At 40.6% G+C, this 18,075-nt stretch overlaps 2 protein-coding genes across 2 annotated transcripts; one reads left to right on the top strand and one right to left on the bottom strand.

Moving 5' to 3' along the window:
- The first annotated feature begins 321 nt into the window (after positions 1–321).
- LOC114252665 (uncharacterized) lies at positions 322–4,482 on the top strand. The gene is made up of 2 exons (XM_028187237.2): positions 322–1,153; positions 1,757–4,482. Exons 1-2 carry the CDS (start codon positions 408–410, stop codon positions 2,640–2,642), a joined length of 1,632 nt encoding a protein of 543 aa, XP_028043038.2. The 5' UTR covers positions 322–407; the 3' UTR covers positions 2,643–4,482.
- Positions 4,483–4,780: 298 nt separating this feature from the next.
- Positions 4,781–17,414, bottom strand: YME1L (ATP-dependent zinc metalloprotease YME1L). The gene is given in 15 exon segments (XM_089732692.1): positions 4,781–5,123; positions 5,126–5,232; positions 5,602–5,702; positions 6,419–6,501; positions 7,266–7,431; positions 8,468–8,631; positions 9,009–9,137; positions 9,475–9,575; positions 9,874–10,084; positions 10,737–10,839; positions 12,421–12,553; positions 13,509–13,661; positions 15,867–16,024; positions 16,681–17,054; positions 17,158–17,414. Coding segments are annotated over 15 exon segments (2,313 nt in total). The 5' UTR covers positions 17,194–17,414; the 3' UTR covers positions 4,781–4,829.
- Positions 17,415–18,075: the final 661 nt, after the last annotated feature.

The raw sequence follows: 18,075 nt of genomic DNA, 5'->3' as shown, positions 1-18,075 counted from the left end.
TGAGATTTTTTCAGTGGACTTTTTGGAGGATCCCGGGACGTCACGTTCAGCAACTTTGTTTGATTTTCCCACATTTGTACACTTTCACAGATACTAAACATTTAATAAACCACCGTTATTACACATTTCAGCTTGAAGAAATACTAAATAGGCAAAATAAAACAAATTACATAACTTCACTCCTCGCCTTCCCGCCAAAAACTTCCCATTTAAAATACGATTTATTCATACTTCATTCAGTGTTAAGTGACAATAATTTCACAATAGTATGAGCTATGTTTCCTTTGCCGATGCAATTTCGGAATTAAGCAAAAAAGTCAAGTTTGTCATCTTTTTGATAGGTACCTTCTACTGAAAACGTTTTGTTTGTGTATAGAATTTATTTTCTTAAATTATGTAATTAAAATATGGAGAACATCGAAATATCATATTGCAGATTCTGCGCCGAATCTAAAAGCACCGATAAACTATTAAACTTACAAACAGACTGTCAGAAACACGAAGAAGTGATCTTAAAACTGGCCTTTCTTAACGCTGTTTACGTCGACGTTTCTGACAAGAATTCACTACCGAAAACGGCTTGTTTAATATGTTACGAGTCTTTAAACAAAGCTTACGAGTTTTTACAAAGCGTCAAACAAGCCCAGGATGTTTTAATTGGCTTGTTTAGCACATCAGAGGACAACAAATGTGAGCTATCGGACGACGATCAAAACTCCGCTTTCGATGATTTTCTTAGTTTAAACGAGTCTGTGGACATTAAATTAGAAACTATAGCCCAGGATAATGAGTCGTTGGTCGATTCCGTCGAAGTCAAAGTGGAGCCAAAAGAAGAAGTTGAAACAATTAATCCAACGTTAGACGTTCATGAGATCATCGGGGCAGCCCTACAGGTCCCATTCGATCCGGAGATGACTATATACGCCAAGGATGTGTCGGACGTAGGAACTAAGGCTATTAAGAGTTGGAGTCAGTACCCCTGGATCTGTTCACACTGTAATATAGAGTTTATCAACATAGACATGTTGAGGTCACACTCCAAATTAGTTCATGGCAGATGCTCAGCTCTGTTCTGTGTTGATTGTAAAATAGGAAGAAAGGATGACTTTATGGCTTTTGTGAAACACGTCAGAAAACATAGAAAGTGTTTAAGGTAAAAATACTTTATATTCAAATGTATTTTTGTAACATTTAAATGTTTAATTATTATATTAATTTTAGAATAGGTCATTTTTTAAAAGATAATGTTAAAGAAGTTAGAAGAAAAAAAACAGTTTAATCTACTGGCAAGTTGTAATAATTAATTTAGATATCCACTGTCTCTTGACAGATTAACCAATAGCCTCAATAATTATAATGATTAATATTTACTTAGGAATTGCATGCTAGCAGCATTTAATTTTAATTTTTTTATATAACAGGCATTTAATACGATATCAAGGTTGATGGTACCTTGGTAGATGTAGTGGTGTGTGTGAAGGTGTAGATTACCAACAGCTAGCTTCTATGATAAAATATATTTGGCATTTAGGGCAAGGTCTGTAATGGGCCTTGGCCTATATGTCTTTATTTTCTGGTCGTGTAACACAGAAAATCCTAATTTAATGCTCTTGATTGTTTTGAAAAGCGGAACTTAAACATCATTACAATGCTCATTTTTTTAGGTCATCATAATTAGTCAAGTTCAATAAAAAAACCAAGCCTAATCTTTAATTAATTAAATCAAAATTTAATTGCTTAAATAAATACTTTCCAGAAACTTCTGTCACTATTGTGACTCAGAGCTTCAAGGAGACGAAACAATTAGTAGTCATGTCAAGCAACACTTTCAGAAGTCTCAGATAGCGTGTCAACTGTGTGGTGAGATACTTAATGATAAACACAATTTAGAAATACACCTACAGGACTACAGCTTGATGAAACCCAAACGTAAACCGAAGAGGAAACCAGGCACTGCCATCACTATTGAAGACTTAACCTGTAGTATATGTAAGAAAGTGTATAAGAACACAAACAGCCTACGAGATCACATGAAACTGCATAATATAAATCGTAAGAGAGACTACACTTGTGATCGGTGTGGGAAGATGTTCTATAATAAAGGTACTCTGACGTCACACATTATGACACACGACAAGATACGTCCTCATATCTGTAGGATCTGCAATAGATCATTCCTCTTTCCAAATATGTTAAGAAGGCATGTGGAAATGCATTCTGGTGTGAAGCCCTACTCTTGTGAACAATGCGGTCGATGCTTCAGACTACCCTATCAGTTGAACGCCCACAAAATAGTTCACACAGACTCAATGCCCTACATCTGTCAATATTGTAACAAAGCATTTAGATTTAAACAGATTTTGAAGAATCACGAGAGGCAACACACAGGCTCCAAGCCATATTCATGTCAGTTCTGTAGTATGGAATTCACAAACTGGTCAAATTACAATAAGCATATGAAGAGGAGACATGGCACTGATACAGCTAAAAAGAAAATCACTCCAGAGGGTGTTTTTCCTGTTGACCCCATCACTGGACAGATAGTACAAGTAGAAGACCCAGCCGGCACTGAGGAGTGGAAGAGTAAGATCATGATACCCGGGAAACGGGGGAAAAAGAAAAGAGTCAAACAAATTGACTGAAATAAATTTAGTTATTTTGAGATAGTTGATAAAGTTATGGTTTCAAAAGAAATCCCATATTTCTGAATTTCAGACAAATAATTTGCAATGATTTTTGCATTACACAAATTGTGTTCGTATCAGACAATTACCTCCACTTCATATCAAACAGTGGCACATTACAATCACAAGACAAGTGAACACAAGCAGTGTCTTAAGGTAAACGGGCAGTTTTGTACAAGTCTATAACTAAGTAGAGGTTTTATACAGGAATATTACAACTCCAACTGCTTGATTATGTCCACCAGGACACTTCAGTAATCACATAATCATAAATGGTTGTTGCCTACATGTAAGGGGAAGCTTGTGCATTTTCTGTGTATAAATATGAGAAAAAAAATTGGAAATCTAAAGCACATTGGTTTGGTGTTAACAACCATTGTGTTCCTGTGTTAGCCCGGTAGCATTAATTTTGATTCTTCTGTATTATTTTCGGATTAATCCTTAAACTGCTGGTGACACTACCACATCAGAATTTATCCAAATGTTATCAAATAAAGCCCTGAAAAAACACACATGTAAAAATGAAATAAAAAATATCTATTTAGGTTTCTGTGTGTCCATAATTAAATCATAATTTACATTATATAGACTACACAATGTGTAAACGTCTCTGCTGAAACGATTCACCACCTACACGTTAACGGATACTAGAAACCGTTCAGATATTAACAAACATGCAGTGTGGGGTTTTCTGTGGCCAGCCCCTTGTAGAAACGACATGTCAATACAAGCCATTGTATGGTTTGTCTCGTTATTGTTATTATTCATTTGTATGTGTCTTATTGTTCCTGTATACAAAGTAAATAATGTGTTTGATGTATTGTTTTGTGGGTCATCATTTATACATAAAACTTATTAATGCATAATATTTGTATATATGGTCATTTTAGTCTTGACGTGCATAATAAGATATACATATATAGGCAAAAAATAATTATTTTATAATTGACAACATATATCGGAGCACCCTGTAACAAGCAGCGGCTCTGTGTTATGTCGCTAGGGACAACAAATGTACTTATTTACTTGATGTACCTTCCTGTGCACGTAATGTATCGCATAGTGAGATTAGCCGACGCGCGGAATGTCGGGTTCGACGTGCAATTTTTACTACTATAAGCCGCCTCAATAAACGAATCGAAAATGGCGCCTATGTACCTGCACTGACTGGAAGGGTCAACAAATAAAAAGAAAGATAGAAAAAGTTGATTATTGAAAAAAAATATAAAAAAACAAATGAGAATGTGCTTTACTTTATGCCCGGCAGAGGGGGGGGGGGAGTCTCATCTGGGATGCAACTTCCGTAGACACTTTTGCTCCCAGTCATCTAAGTCGCCCAACTCGAAAGCGAAAAAACTCGAGCTCAACAACAAAGCCAGAACTGAAATTTTTTTTGCACGCAGTACGCGCCGTGTGCGACTAAAGACAGCAATAGTTTAGAGTGAGAGCGCATGATCGCCGCCGCCATTTTAGATTCGTTTCCCTATTGGCGCGGTTTATATAAAGAAGTGTTATTACAATCAGCGAATAAGCAGACCGGCATCTGTTCATATATCTACGTAACGATATCATTGAACGTCTCGCGGACCAAGGACAACACTTTTGGCTTGTATACCAACCAGGATACAAACATGGTTTTGCTTGATTTGGATCTGCTACTAAACCTCTGTTCACTGTTCACCTGTGACGTCACAACTTGTCCCAATGAATTTATTTTATAAAACAATGTATAAATCAGACATTTTGTATATAGTTCACTTGTTATTTAAAATAAGTGCAATTAAATTTATGAAATATTTTCTTGCTTTTTATTTTTAAATACATATATGCTTTACATGTTAGTGCCGTATCATGAGATCTGTGTGCATATTTGTATGGAATGGGATCATCTGCCTACGTTTGCCGCTAGGGGCGCTGTTCCAGCTCCATACAAAATTGGGCTAACTTTTACGCTATAGAGAACGTTAAAAAACTCGCACTAAGCACACTGTAATTGACAGATAGCTGTGAGAGAGAGAGAGATGTACAGCTGCGGGAGAGAGATATACAATGCTTGGCACCGACGGGAACTGATCGAAAAAATAATCAAACTGAAATAATTTTAAAGAGCTTTATTATTACGAACGATTACGATCGGGGACAGGTCTAGGCGGGAGCGGGCTGCGGGGTCAACAGGGGAGGCGCGGGGTTGGGGGAAGGGGAAGGAGACAGGTCCTTGTTCTTCGAGCCCCGTTCCATTTTGGTCTTCTCTCCGTTCATGAGGGCCCGGATGTCGTCCGCGTCGAGGGTCTCGTAGCGCAGCAGCGCGGCGGCGAGGGCGCGGTGCTCGCGCGCGTGCGCCCGCAGGATGTGCTTGGCGCGGTCCAGACTGTCGCTGAGCAGCTTGCGCACCTCGCTGTCGGCCAGGTCGGCCAGCGCGGGCCCGGGCGCCGGCTGCGCGGGGCCGCCGGCGGGTCCAGCGCCCGCGGGCCCACGCGCTCCGACATGCCCCACTCCCGCACCATGTGCCGCGCCAGCGACGTCGCCTGCTTCAGGTCCGACGCCGCGCCTGTGCGTCCGGGGGCAGTAAGTAACCACTCCGCAATAAGGAAGTACATTTTTATAAAAGCTTTAAAAGGAATAAAGGGCGGTACGTGTCAGAGTCGCCAGCCCGCCGCCCTCGTCCGCCGCAATATAAATGCCACCACTCATCCTGAGACATGGGGCCGAAGTTTCAACTGTATGGTGCACCGGCTGCCCCACCATTCAAATCGGAATGTGTGACTGTTCACGGCAGCAGCACGGGGCGTTGGGTGTTACCAACCACAGATAATTATTATTATTTAATTATTACATATTAATCATTCTGATTTAGCCAGGAATGGATCCGCCTATCAGTCGGTTCCAGAGGGCAGTCGCGCGGGTACGAGTGACAAACCTGAGGTGATCTTCTCCGGTCCAAAGATGAGTTCTTCTGCCGCCCGCCCCCCCATCATGGTGTCCATCATCGCTAAGAGCTGCTGCTTCGTCTCGTGGTACCTGCCGGCAAGTGCAGCACGCGTTAGCGGATGTGGGGCGGCCCGCGTGGCTCTGTGTGGACGTCGGCCCACTAACTCTGTACAACGCTGGTCGTTACCACACCAGGATGGCACGTTATGCATGTGCGCTGCTTGCTGATTAGACAACGGACGACAGTACTTTTTTTTGACGTGACAACGTCTTATAATTCGATGGAGCCGGCTGCACGAACGAAAAGACATGACTCATGAGGCGTTCCATTTAAGGCTTGAAGTGCAAGCGAGAGCGCGCAACGAGCGACAAAGAGGCACAATCGGCCTCCGCGTTCGGCAGCGTTCGACATCTGTCTCTCTCCTACTTGAGTGAGCGATGCATCCGCGTGGACAGCTGCTATACAATAATACATTTACATGTTTTCGTCAAGTATGAAGTTCAGTGAAAAGTGATTGTGGTGTCAATTGTTTATGGCAACGATAATTGCGATAATTGAACAATGAAACCATTCGATCAGTATTTTCTTATGACGTTGTCACGTTCAACTATCGTCAGTAAACCGACTTTACAGACAACCGATTTTTTTTTATAATGGAAAAGTTACTGGTGGCCTTGAGGCCTTTCCAGTTTCACCAGGACAGGTGGATGAGCAAATGCTCACAGCCAGGAGGGGTGGGATTTGCTAACAGCTGTCCGAGCGCCTCCGAAGGAGACCTAGCAACTCAAGTGGAGGACGGTCGTACCTCTCCTTGGCGGGTATGTAGGCGGTGTGGCCCAGCGACGGGCCGCGCGGGATGATGGTCACCTTGTGCAGCGGATGGGCGTCCTGGGGAGATTACATACTTGTTATTGTCAGGTTATTAACAAAAAGGTAATAATTTTCCTTCAAAGACAAAATAACGTTCGATTTAAATAAAAAAATTAGATATTTTATTAGAAAAGGACAAAAGGGAATGCAATGTTTTTTTTTAATGTGGTACTGTTAACATTTAAATTTAACCTATTTTGTCCGCTGTTTGTAAAATTGCTGTGACATGTCATAGTGTGTGTTATAATGCTGTACATGCCTGTAACTGGCTTACATACCAGTACTTCATTTTATACATGTTAATTTTAAGTGTAAATGTTTTGTGTGCATGCATAGCTGTTGGTGTGTCTAAATAAATAAATGTTATTGACGAGGATATCAAAGACAGAGCAAAGTGGAGGAGTAAAGTAAGGAAAGCTGACTTCACCACCATATGGGATAAATAGCTAGGAAGAAAGAGATTAGAAAATTAGCTTTTTTGCTTATTGCCCTTGTAGGCAGACGAGCGTACGGCCCACCTGATGGTGAGTGGTTACCGTCGCCCATGGACCTCAGCAATGCCAGGGCAGAGCCAAACCGCTGCCTGGCTTTAATTGAAGATGTCTCGTGTGATTCGTAAACGTGCTGAATTATTGAAAGGGCATGTTAAAGTTTTCGTCGCGGTGACTCCGCCAGGGTCGTACACGTGCGAGCAGTCCGGCGGCACGGAGACCAGAGCTCCAAATGGGTTTTTGTCAAACTTCATGACGGGGGTCCAGACGAGACGGACCATATTCACGTACCTTAGTAAAATAAGCGACAACAGCATGGCCCCCCTCGTGGTAGGCGGTGATGGTGTTGGCCTCCTCGTCCGGGAGCCGCCCCCGGCGCTCGGGACCCATCAGCACCTTGTCCCGGGCGTCCTCCAGGTGCTTCATGGTGACCGTCTTGGCGCCCTCTATAGCTGCCCTGGAACGCCACACGGGACACGCACTTAAGACGTTTTGAATGTCAGCTAATCCAGGTATACTAAAGATTATTAATCAAAGTATAGTGAATTTTCTGGTGGTAGGACCTCTTGTGAGTCCGCACGGGTAGGTACCACCGCCCTGCCTATTTCTGCCGTGAAGCAGTAATGCGTTTCGGTTTGAAGAGTGGGGCAGCCGTTGTAACTATACTGAGACCTTACAACTTATATCTCAAGGTGGGTGGCGAATTTACGTTGTAGATGTCTATGGGCTCCAGTAACCAATTAACACCAGGTGGGCTGTGAGCTCGTCCACCCATCTAAGCAATAAAAAAAAAAAAACGGTTATAACGACGGCGGAGGGGGCACTTTAATGTCGTCGTTATATCCGATATAATAAAAAGTCATGTACTTAAGTATTTATTAATCATTTATTTAATTACGGTATACACACGGGTGTTATTGAAAAAACGTGTTATAGTGCCCTGTTTAAGTTTAGTTTTGTCTGCACGCTGTAAGGTGTATTCCATTTTCATAATTACTTCTACATCTAAATTATTTTGACCTTCACCAAATAAACAGTACTTTTTGAGCGTTGTTATAGCACATAATGCATCTCTAGTTGTTGGAATTTCATTTAGATTGCAATCTTCTTCCTCTTCTTCATCCTAATTTTCTTGTGTTTAAAGCACAGACGCAATAATTTCATTACCAGTCAAGTTATCAGTAGTGATAATTTGATCATCAATATTCACATAAGTTTCCCGTGCTGAGTAGAGAACTATTTAACACAGATGGTCAAGTAACATACAAACAAGGCATTTGTTTGACCATCTGTGAATGTAAACAAAGTATAAGAAAGCTTAATAGTTTTATGAATGAGTCTTTGTGCCTCTGCCGACTCAATACCAATATCCGCAAGGGATTTCTGGGAATCTGTCATAAATGGTTCATAAAAACAAGTCGCTATAACCGAATGAATTTCTTATATTAATGAAATCCACTGTAATCACGATTAGCTGGAGTGTGTTCGTGTACCTGAGCGCGGCCTGGTTGACCATGTTCTCGAGGTCGGCGCCGGTGAAGCCGGTGGTGGCGCGCGCCAGCTCCTCGGGCTGCACGTCGGGGTGCGCCCGCACGCGCGACACGTACAGCCGCGCCAGCTCCACGCGCCCCACGTAGTCCGGCAGCGGCACCGTCACCTGCACAACCACACCACCACCTGCCTGTACTCTCTTCCTACCTAATCTGATGATCTCGAAAGACTATATCAGCGTAACCGGGCGAGTAGGTGAGCTCACAGGGCTCAAACATGACGTTGTTACTAACACAAACCCTAAGCAAGAGCCTTGCTTCGCAGTATCTACTACTGGATCGGAAACACGACCCACTGAGAAGATCTGGCGAGAAACTCAGTGAGCTCACCTGTACTTATGCATAATTGACTTCAGATTCTCAATCTCTGCACCAGAAACCAAATCAAATTGAAGGTAGACATGCCTGGACACTGCGTTGTGATCTTTCTAAATCTTCACAGATGACTACGTTGAATTGTACAAAAGTAAGTCAGTTCTGTTACCTCAACATCAAATCGTCCCGGCCTGAGCAAGGCCTGGTCTAGGTCATCCCTCCTGTTGGTGGCGCCCAGAACGATCACGCCCTCGTTCTGATGGAAACCGTCCATCTCTGATAGGAGCTGGTTTATCGTCTGCAATACAAATGGTGTGATAACATTAATACAAACAAACATGTGGAGTGTTCATGTTTGAGAAAACTAATCTAATGAAATGAAAAAAAATAATATACATAGTATTAAATGATGAAAAATCAAATTTTGACCTAAAGGTTGTATACACCAGGTCATAAAATCCCAAAAAAAAAGAAAGTAGATGACACAAGATGTAAACGCACTACAGCTGCCTATGACGAGGTCGACGACCCTGAAGTCACCTGTCAAAAGGTCGATGACCCCAGGGTATTCTGTGGCGCGCGCTTGATTCCTTTGCTTTAAACTGACTGATCAGTTGAGCTGATAGAGCACGGACCTGGTTGGCGTAGGGGTGCAGCACGCTGTTGGTGCGCTTGGCTCCCACCGAGTCTATCTCGTCTATGAAGATGACGCAGGGCGCTCGCTCCTTGGCCGCCTCTGAGAACAACATTGTATTGCACTGGTAATCGTGACCGTCATCTCCCATTAATCTGGAAACTACTCATTTGTGTCTAATCTACTTACTTAGAGACATGCTATTTTGTTTAAAAATAAAGGTATGGTCGTGAATAAATTACCAATTACCACCATAGCATAGACCAGTGCAGACATTCTCGGCGGCACAATCTCGGTGGCGAGTAGCACGCGCGGTTCAAGCTCAAATAGCTACATCAGTTTAAGTGTAATCTCACTCATTACAGTAAAGAAGTTAAAACAACAACAATTTTCCGCTCACTGAACAAGTCCCGGACTCTGCGAGCCCCCTGTCCCACCAGGATCTCGTCGAACTCCGGTCCTGCCGCGTGGAAGAACGGCACCCGAGCCTCGCCGGCCACCGCCCGCGCCAGTAGCGTCTTGCCGGTGCCGGGGGGGCCCACGAGCAGCACGCCCTTGGGTAGTTTACCACCCAGTGTTGAAAACTTCTCGGGGGACTTTAGGAATTCCACCTGGAATACCAGAATACTCATGAATATATTATGTAACAACGTTTCGCGGTTTAAGGCAAGGGGAGGACCTTGATCTTGGAAGAAAGAAGCTGTCACCCGCTCAGTGAATGGTCCTAATGTTCTTTTTCTCAGCTCACATATACACACATTCACACGCACGCACGCACACACGCACGCACACACACACACATACATACACACACGCATAATGACCTTCTTAAATGATAACACCTAATGATCTCTCAACACTAGTCCGCAGCATCTGTTACTTACCCTAACCGAATCTATCTTAAGAAGGAGGGAGCCTGGAGATCAGTAATGCAGGTCTTTGAACCTAATACAGACTCCAGCTCTTTCAAAGGCTTACAAAATAAATTATATGGTTAATTTCTATTTGTATTTGTACTTATACCTTTAAGAGACAAATAAATAAATATTATTATTATTATCGTTTTCGGAGCCTGTATATATGTGACCTTGTCTCAAAAATGTCGTTAGCGACTTACAGGCACCTGGCCAATGTTTCCTGTTGTACACCAGCTGCCCGCGACATACCAGAGGCCATCAGGAGGATGGGATGGTTCCAGCAGTACCAAGCCATTGCCTACACTAATTACATTCGCTAGTACCATTAGTCAGTATTCCAAATTACCACTTCCTGCAGTTCTTGTTTGGCCTCGTCAGCGCCCTTGACATCGTCGAAGGTAACGGAGATATCTTCGGGGTCCACCTCCACCTGGTTCCCGAGCTGGATCCTGCGCATGTTTATTTCACTGATTATTGGGGACCTTTTTAAGTTCCACGCGCTATGCCGGAGGGGGGTTGGGGGGGGGGTTGGGGGGTGCTCGGGTTCGAGCTTACGTCAGACGTCCTGCACGTGTACAGCACACTGGAAATAACGAACCAGGACAGGCGTTAATGGTCATCTGAAGGGAATAGAAGGGTCAACTAGACAGCCTTAAGAGAGGCCTAACTACGTCTGTATGTAAATCAACTACATCAGGTAGGTGGTGAAGTTTTTGAACCGCCCAAGCAAAAAAACTGATACCGAGTGGCCTCACACACCGGCGGCTCGGGAGACATTGAGACGTCTTCGGACGGTTCGCTGACGCGACTACCCGTGTTTATTGTGATGACATGCTCTACAACGCATGTGTGTGAGCTGTGAAGTTACCATCGGGTGGTCAGACTGCAGTATGCATTACATAGCCTTTATAAATAATGGTAACGGGGCGCACGGGGACGTTACCACCGTTCGCACCTGATGCATTACATGCTGTCTGCAAATTAATCTTTCTTCGAACTAGACGGTCCTGATGGCTCAACTTAAGCATTCCTTCCTCGGTTATGTCACACCAGTGATCTCTATTCGTAACAATATCTACAACTGCTAGTATTTTTTTTATAGCTTAGATGAGTGGACGAGCTCACAGTCCATCTGTTGTTATGTGGTCACTGGAGCCCATGGACATCTACAACGTAAATGCGCCACCCACCTTGAGATATAAGTTACAACGGCTGCCTCACCCTCCAAACCGAAACGCATCACTGCTCCGCGACTGAAATAGGAGGGGTGGTGGTACCTACCCGTGCGGACTTACAAGAGTTCCTACCACCAGTAAAAGGTAGTATGATCCCTATATGTTATGCCAGCGAGCATCTATCTAGTTAGATAGTACTCGAGGTATGTCTTTGTGACACTCAGAGGCTGCTGCTGTCCATACTCTGGTCAATCCCTTAATCTCCTTTTACGCCCCCCAACGGGAAGAGATGGGGTACCACCATAGACCGACACAGAACAGTAATTTATAAACAGGATCACTCTTCTTTCACTGAGTAATTAATCAAGTATTTTGCATATTTTGTTCTTCTATACTAATATTACAAAGAGTTTATTGTTTGTTTGTTTGTATTGAATAAGCTCCGAAACTACTGAACCGATTTGAAAAATTCTTTCACTGTTTGGAAGCTACACTATTCCCGAGTGACATAGGCCATAATATTTTTTGATTAAAATTAGGGATCCTAACTAATACTCCAATAATGTAACCCAAGGTGTAAAAAAATTACCTAAAATATTCTTTACATCGCGTGCCCTGCGAAAACTATTGATGATAGAATAAAATAATGTACTACGACTTTGTAGAACACATTATTATTTACAATATTATATACATAATTATGCCGCAGTAAGTGTTCTTTTATTTAAAAATAAATAAAACAACGTCGTTGAAATTTTTGCTAAAGACCCGAGCGGAGCCGGAGCGGGTCGCTAGTTTTTTATATGAACGTATAATAAACAAAGAAGGTATAAATAAACTAAAATAACTAGTTACCGGAAGACAGTTCCGCTGACCGACGCCATCAAACTCACAAAGATTGCAAGAAAGAGAACTATGGTGAGGAGTTGCTGGACCAGCTTCAGGTACTTGGAGGCTTTGGTACCGCGTACGTTCTCGGGATGGGACCCTGGATTACGCAACAAACAAATGTTTTCACGAGTCATAGGCACGAATTAAAAACAATTTACGACTACTTATCGGACTTCGACATCCAAAAAATATAATCTATACATATAAATAAAATTAAGAGTGTCTCTTTGTAGTATTGAAATAACCGCTTTTTACTACATGCATATTATTATAAATATATATACGGTACATACACCAAAATAACATTTTTTACAATTTTTGTCTGTCTGTCTGTTCCGGCCAATATCTGGAACGGCTGAACCGATTTTGATGAGACTTTCACTAATAGGTAGCAGATGATATAAGGAGTAACTTAGGATACTTTTTTTAGACTAGCTTCGCCCCGCGCCGTCACCCGCAGTTATTGTCGTACCGCGCGCAACATGGCGGGTTTGGCCTATCAATAATATTAGTACATTGTGCACCAAGAGAGAAAAGTTGGACATTTCCTCCCGCGGGTGGTAAACACGTGAGAGGAAATGTCCAACTTTTTTCCCGCGGTGCACCTACTATTTTTTTTCTCCTACCAGGCCGAAAGTTTGTGGAGTACCGAGCCGGGGTCCAGGGGCGAACCACCGGCGGGGGTAGGAGGGCCGAGCCCCCCCTTACTCATAAAAAAAACAATTTAACTATTTTTGAATTTTTAAATAAACTCATCTTTGTTTAATACTTCACTATTAAATTTTATTCCCTTTTGTTTATTTCACTTTTACACTAAACACAATATTGCAAATTACCCGAGCACAACAATGGCGGAGAATTTTAGGTGCGTGAGAGCAGACGTAGACACTAACGCGCATGCGCACTTGTCAGTACCCAGGGAGAAAATGTTACACTTTCTTCCCTGTACAGCGGGAGGAAAACCGAACTTTCAACGTCGTTAGGAAAAAAAATTTAATGTTTCCGAAGCGAAGCGAGGGCGGGTCGCTAGTAATGAAAAATTGAAATCGTACCCGCTAAATAGCCTTCAGCGAATGCAATCTTGATCTTGTCCTTCTGCTGGTGAGTGAGATGGTTCGCGTCATCGTTCAGTAGTTTGTCCAGTCGAGGTGCAACTTCAGGGTTGAGCGGAGGGTGCTTCTCTGTTGAACTCGTTGCAGCCAACCCTAAAGATAGCCATTGGTTTCAACTTTTACATGTCGTCTAAACATTTGTATTACAGTAAGACCTTGCTTAGTTCTGTTTTAATTGAATTGTGGGATTCCCCGAAATTGCACGCAGCGTTTTTTTTTTATTGCTTAAATGGGTTGTGAGCTCGTCCATCCACCTAAGCAATAAAAATAAATAAAAAAACCTGGCCAATTGTCTAGCCATGTTCCCCCTAACCCCATTATTTACGTGTTTTATTTACATGATGAGATAACCTCGTTTAGCACTGATTCATATTAAGTTCTACTTTGATAAAACATATAACCGCGTTAAGCAGAGTCTTACTGTCATTTTATGAGCGAAATTTTAAGCAAGAACAGATGATGTTTCGCTATCAACATGAACGCAATGAAAGCTGATTAACCAATGTTACTATGGACGACAGTGAAAAAGAAGATATCAGGTGATAAAAGATAGTTCAAATAATATTTAAATGATATGTTAGGCTGAGCAGACAAGACGGTGCGTTGCATTACTTCAAGAATATTTCATGTCATAACGAATGGTACACCACTAATAAAACTACACTTTTTAGAAGCATTCATGGTTATCAGAAATTAGAAAAAGAGAGAGAGTGTGTTGTTTAGTGCAGACTACAACACTATGTTAAAATTGAAAAACAGTTGAAAAGCAGATATAATTGTTTAAATATAGGCGATCTTATCACAAAAAGCTATCTCTTCTAGACAACCATTTTTATCTAGAGAAATTCAGAAAAAGATATGGCAGATATTATTATGTCATATCTCTAGATGGATGGTGGCATTTACTGATGTCTATATGCTCATGGCTACTTAACCCCAGGTGGCAAATAAAAAAATTTGGTATGTTGTGGTGCACATCTTTAGCAATATTTAGAGTGATCTGTAACAAGTAGACCAAAACATTATGCATAGTATTAAATAAGGGTCATCCAGTGGAATGTGACATTGTGCGGCAAGGGGCAGGGGTCAAAAGGTTTATGACGTCACATGTTAAGATATAAATTACTAAAACGCGAAATTTTTATTTAAATAATGAAACTTTAAAAATACTTTAGAACTATCGCTATGAAATTATCTCTCACGCTACAACATTCAACTTCAAAAGCAGTGTTTTAATGTAAGTGACACACTAAAACTAAAATCCACGACAGTTCTGAATGATAAGGGTTTAAATAGACTTAAGTCTGCGGCAAGTATTCTTAAAGAGTGTCTTATTGCGGATTATAAAAAAAAAAGAAAGAGTGATTATTTTTAAATACATTCAGAAAAATTAAATTATGTGCCACATAACATCAGGGGGAAGGGGGAGGTAAAAATGTGAAAACCTGTGATTAAGATGGGAGGGTAGGTTAAAATTCATGTGACGTAATTTATGGATGCCCCTTGGCCCCCTTGTTGGCACACTTCTCACTGCAGCCGCTAGTGCATTTCATGATAGAATTCACTATTTGTGAATGAACAATCAAATAATGATTAATATGCAAGCATTTTCAGTCAGCATATCACAAAGGAACTTGAAATATTCTTTGCGAACATGGTATGGAATGGTGGTAAAAGAGAATACAATATATAGTAAAGAAAGGAGTATAAAATATTATGAAGAAAGCAAATTGGCACATACTTCAGATATATGATCATATTTACATAAACTAAATATGAAACTTATATACAGGAATTTGGTAGCAGCTCAAGTTTAACAAATTATTCTTTGATTAGATCAAGAAATTGGCATTAGCATAGTCAAAGATTGGAGGGAAAGACTGCGAATGCAGATTTAGTGGCAGTTAGAAGAAAATTTCGTAACCATCCCAGAGATGGAGCTAATGCAAGCACCAGTATAACTAGTATGAATTTGAGCTAGTCATGTTTATCATGTCATATAAAGAAGCTTTTATATAGATCTGTACATCATCTGCATACAAGCGGTGGGAAATAGTGAGTATAAGAGAAATATAATTTACAAAAATTGAAAATGGTTAAGGATTTAAAACTGTAACCTATGATAACCAACAAAATTTTATGCTAATTTAGATGCAATTTAGAGCCACCAACTTACACAACTTGAAATTGGTCTCCAGAATTCAGTCTTCTCTCATAAGGACTTACTTCAGTTCAGTAAGTTATACTCAGTCAAAGCAAAGTTAATGCAAAACCAGCAATGTAACACACAATACTGACCCAATAACTTACGTAGTCTATTGACCAGGTTCGGATTTCTTTTCAGATCTGCACTGATGCTTCGATCTGTCTTAAATCCTCTCACTTGAATGTTGTACTTGAATGTACTGCTTGTGTTTTGACATAATAGGCGGATAAAGTTATCGGAGAGGTTAAATCTGAAAATAAATTTCACGTAATATAAGCAGCTCTCATGTTCATGTATGCTCAGAGTTCGAGTTATCTCATACACTCATTAAATAGCGACTCCTTACCAGACCTCTCATTGGTCATTAGGTTAACAGAAAATAAGTACCACAATTAAACTTTTCAGTGTCCCATATGATCTTTAGAAGTAGGCTTGCGTGAGAAAAAATAACTAATATCTAAGTCAGAACAGTCCATGGTAACTTAAAACATTAAAATGCATAAAGCAGAATATGTTTCTATTGGATGAAATAGAATGTTGATGAACATTCCTATCTCTCTAATTACTGTTCTTCTGATTAATCGTATTACAATAACTTGCCAAAAGTTTTACACTAATACTTTATTTGCCATTTGTAAAGCTATAATACTTTGCAAAAATGATATTTGTTTACAAAATATGTGAATATGTATTTCCATCCATTTATGCAACAAAAGCATCACAACATGAATGGCACATCTTTCCCATGCAAGTGGATAATGTTGTTCAATAGTAATAATTGTTTAATCAATACAGAAGTTACATCATAGTCTCAGAACATTTGCAATAAATTATTTTTATAGAGAAAATGATTAGATATTGATTTTATTTTATTATTACTTTGTAATGACTTTAGCAGCCACATACCGTGTGTTTTTCCCTCGTAACTCCACTGTAACACTAGGAGTATCACTCCAACCATTCCTGTTTTTCTCAAAAGATTCACTTGAAGTGTAAGACACTTTTCTACAAGATGTAACACCGCCAAAATCGTTGAGCGACCTTCTAGACGACGCGGCGATCGTGGCCAACGATCGGAGGTCGACAGTTCGCATCTCCGCTAGTACATTCTTATCGAAATTCTTCAAACACTCTTCTAAGCTCTCGCGGCAAACTTGAGTCTCGCATGCAGCACTGGCGCTTTCTTTCCCCTTCACATGTTTGTCTTTTAAGCTATTTTGCTTTCTGTGCTTGAAAAGGTTGCCGTATCGACACGATAACTGACTAAAACTGATTAATATCTGCAATGACGAAAGGTTATGATGAATGTCAATATACGTATTTGAAAGATTTGCATTTAATTTTAGAAATATTGCTAATAGATAGTTTATCACTAAATATTACCTGATTTTGGGTGTTTATAGAATTCAATGAGAACATGTTACATGAAGCTAGATTGTATGTTTTTGTAGTTTTTTTGAAGTGCACTCGAAAATTTTGTCAATTTCTTGGGAGGTAGGTACCAGGGGGGTGCAACTCCCATACAAAGGAAAAGAACATTCAACTAGCGTCATCTTTAGGAACCGGCGAGGTCATTTTTGAAACGTTTTGGCCTTAATGAACTAATAAACTCACTAGATGGCAGATACGAGTTCTGACTCAATAAAAATGTTAGCGTACTTTGAAGCAGTGCTTCCACTTTTAGGAAATTCTCCCTTTTTTAGGGAAAAATAGCTGATATTTTGGATGATAAAGACAATTTTAAAAATACCAGGATTTAGGATATTTCGGGGTAAAAAGCAAAGCCTATACTAGTAACTGTTGTGAATTTTAAAATAAACGATAATTAAAGTAAAACAATGAACATTTTATTTTATGGAGAGAATGACATTAAGTCGAGTTGACAAGTAAAAGAATAAAACAGAGTTGTGTATAAAAACTATAAAGAAGGTTTGATTCAACAGTAACCCTCTAGTAAAGTAAATCATAGATTAAGCCACTGCTTTTTTCTTAGGGATTCCCCAGAATCCCAATAAGTATAATCCGCCAAATTTTTATTTACCAATTTTCGTTGATGTCACCAGAACTTACTTGTATTGTAATATACAGGTACTTCATGTACCATGAAAGATTATCATGGTAATTTCATTTACGAAAACCTTGTAATTGTCATTTCACTTTTGCTAGCAGTTCCTTCTTCAAAGACTGAGGTGGAAAGATTATTCAGTGTTCTCAAATGTAAAAACTGACAAAAGAAACAGGCTTTCTAATGAAACCCTGAACGGCTTGCTTCATAGAAAGTTCCCAACTTTGCCAGCAAAC

This window comes from Bombyx mandarina, chromosome 02 (assembly GCF_030267445.1).
Source record: "Bombyx mandarina strain Sakado chromosome 02, ASM3026744v2".
Lineage (NCBI taxonomy): Eukaryota > Metazoa > Arthropoda > Insecta > Lepidoptera > Bombycidae > Bombyx > Bombyx mandarina.
This window is presented reverse-complemented; position numbering and strand designations above follow the sequence as displayed.

Excerpts from the sequence above, each read along its gene's own strand:
- LOC114252665 (XM_028187237.2), top strand. The coding sequence starts at position 408 with ATGGAGAACATCGAAATATCATATTGCAGATTCTGCGCCGAATCTAAA. Across the intron at positions 1,154-1,756 it reads AAACATAGAAAGTGTTTAAG|AAACTTCTGTCACTATTGTG; the intron begins GTAAAAATACTT and ends AATACTTTCCAG.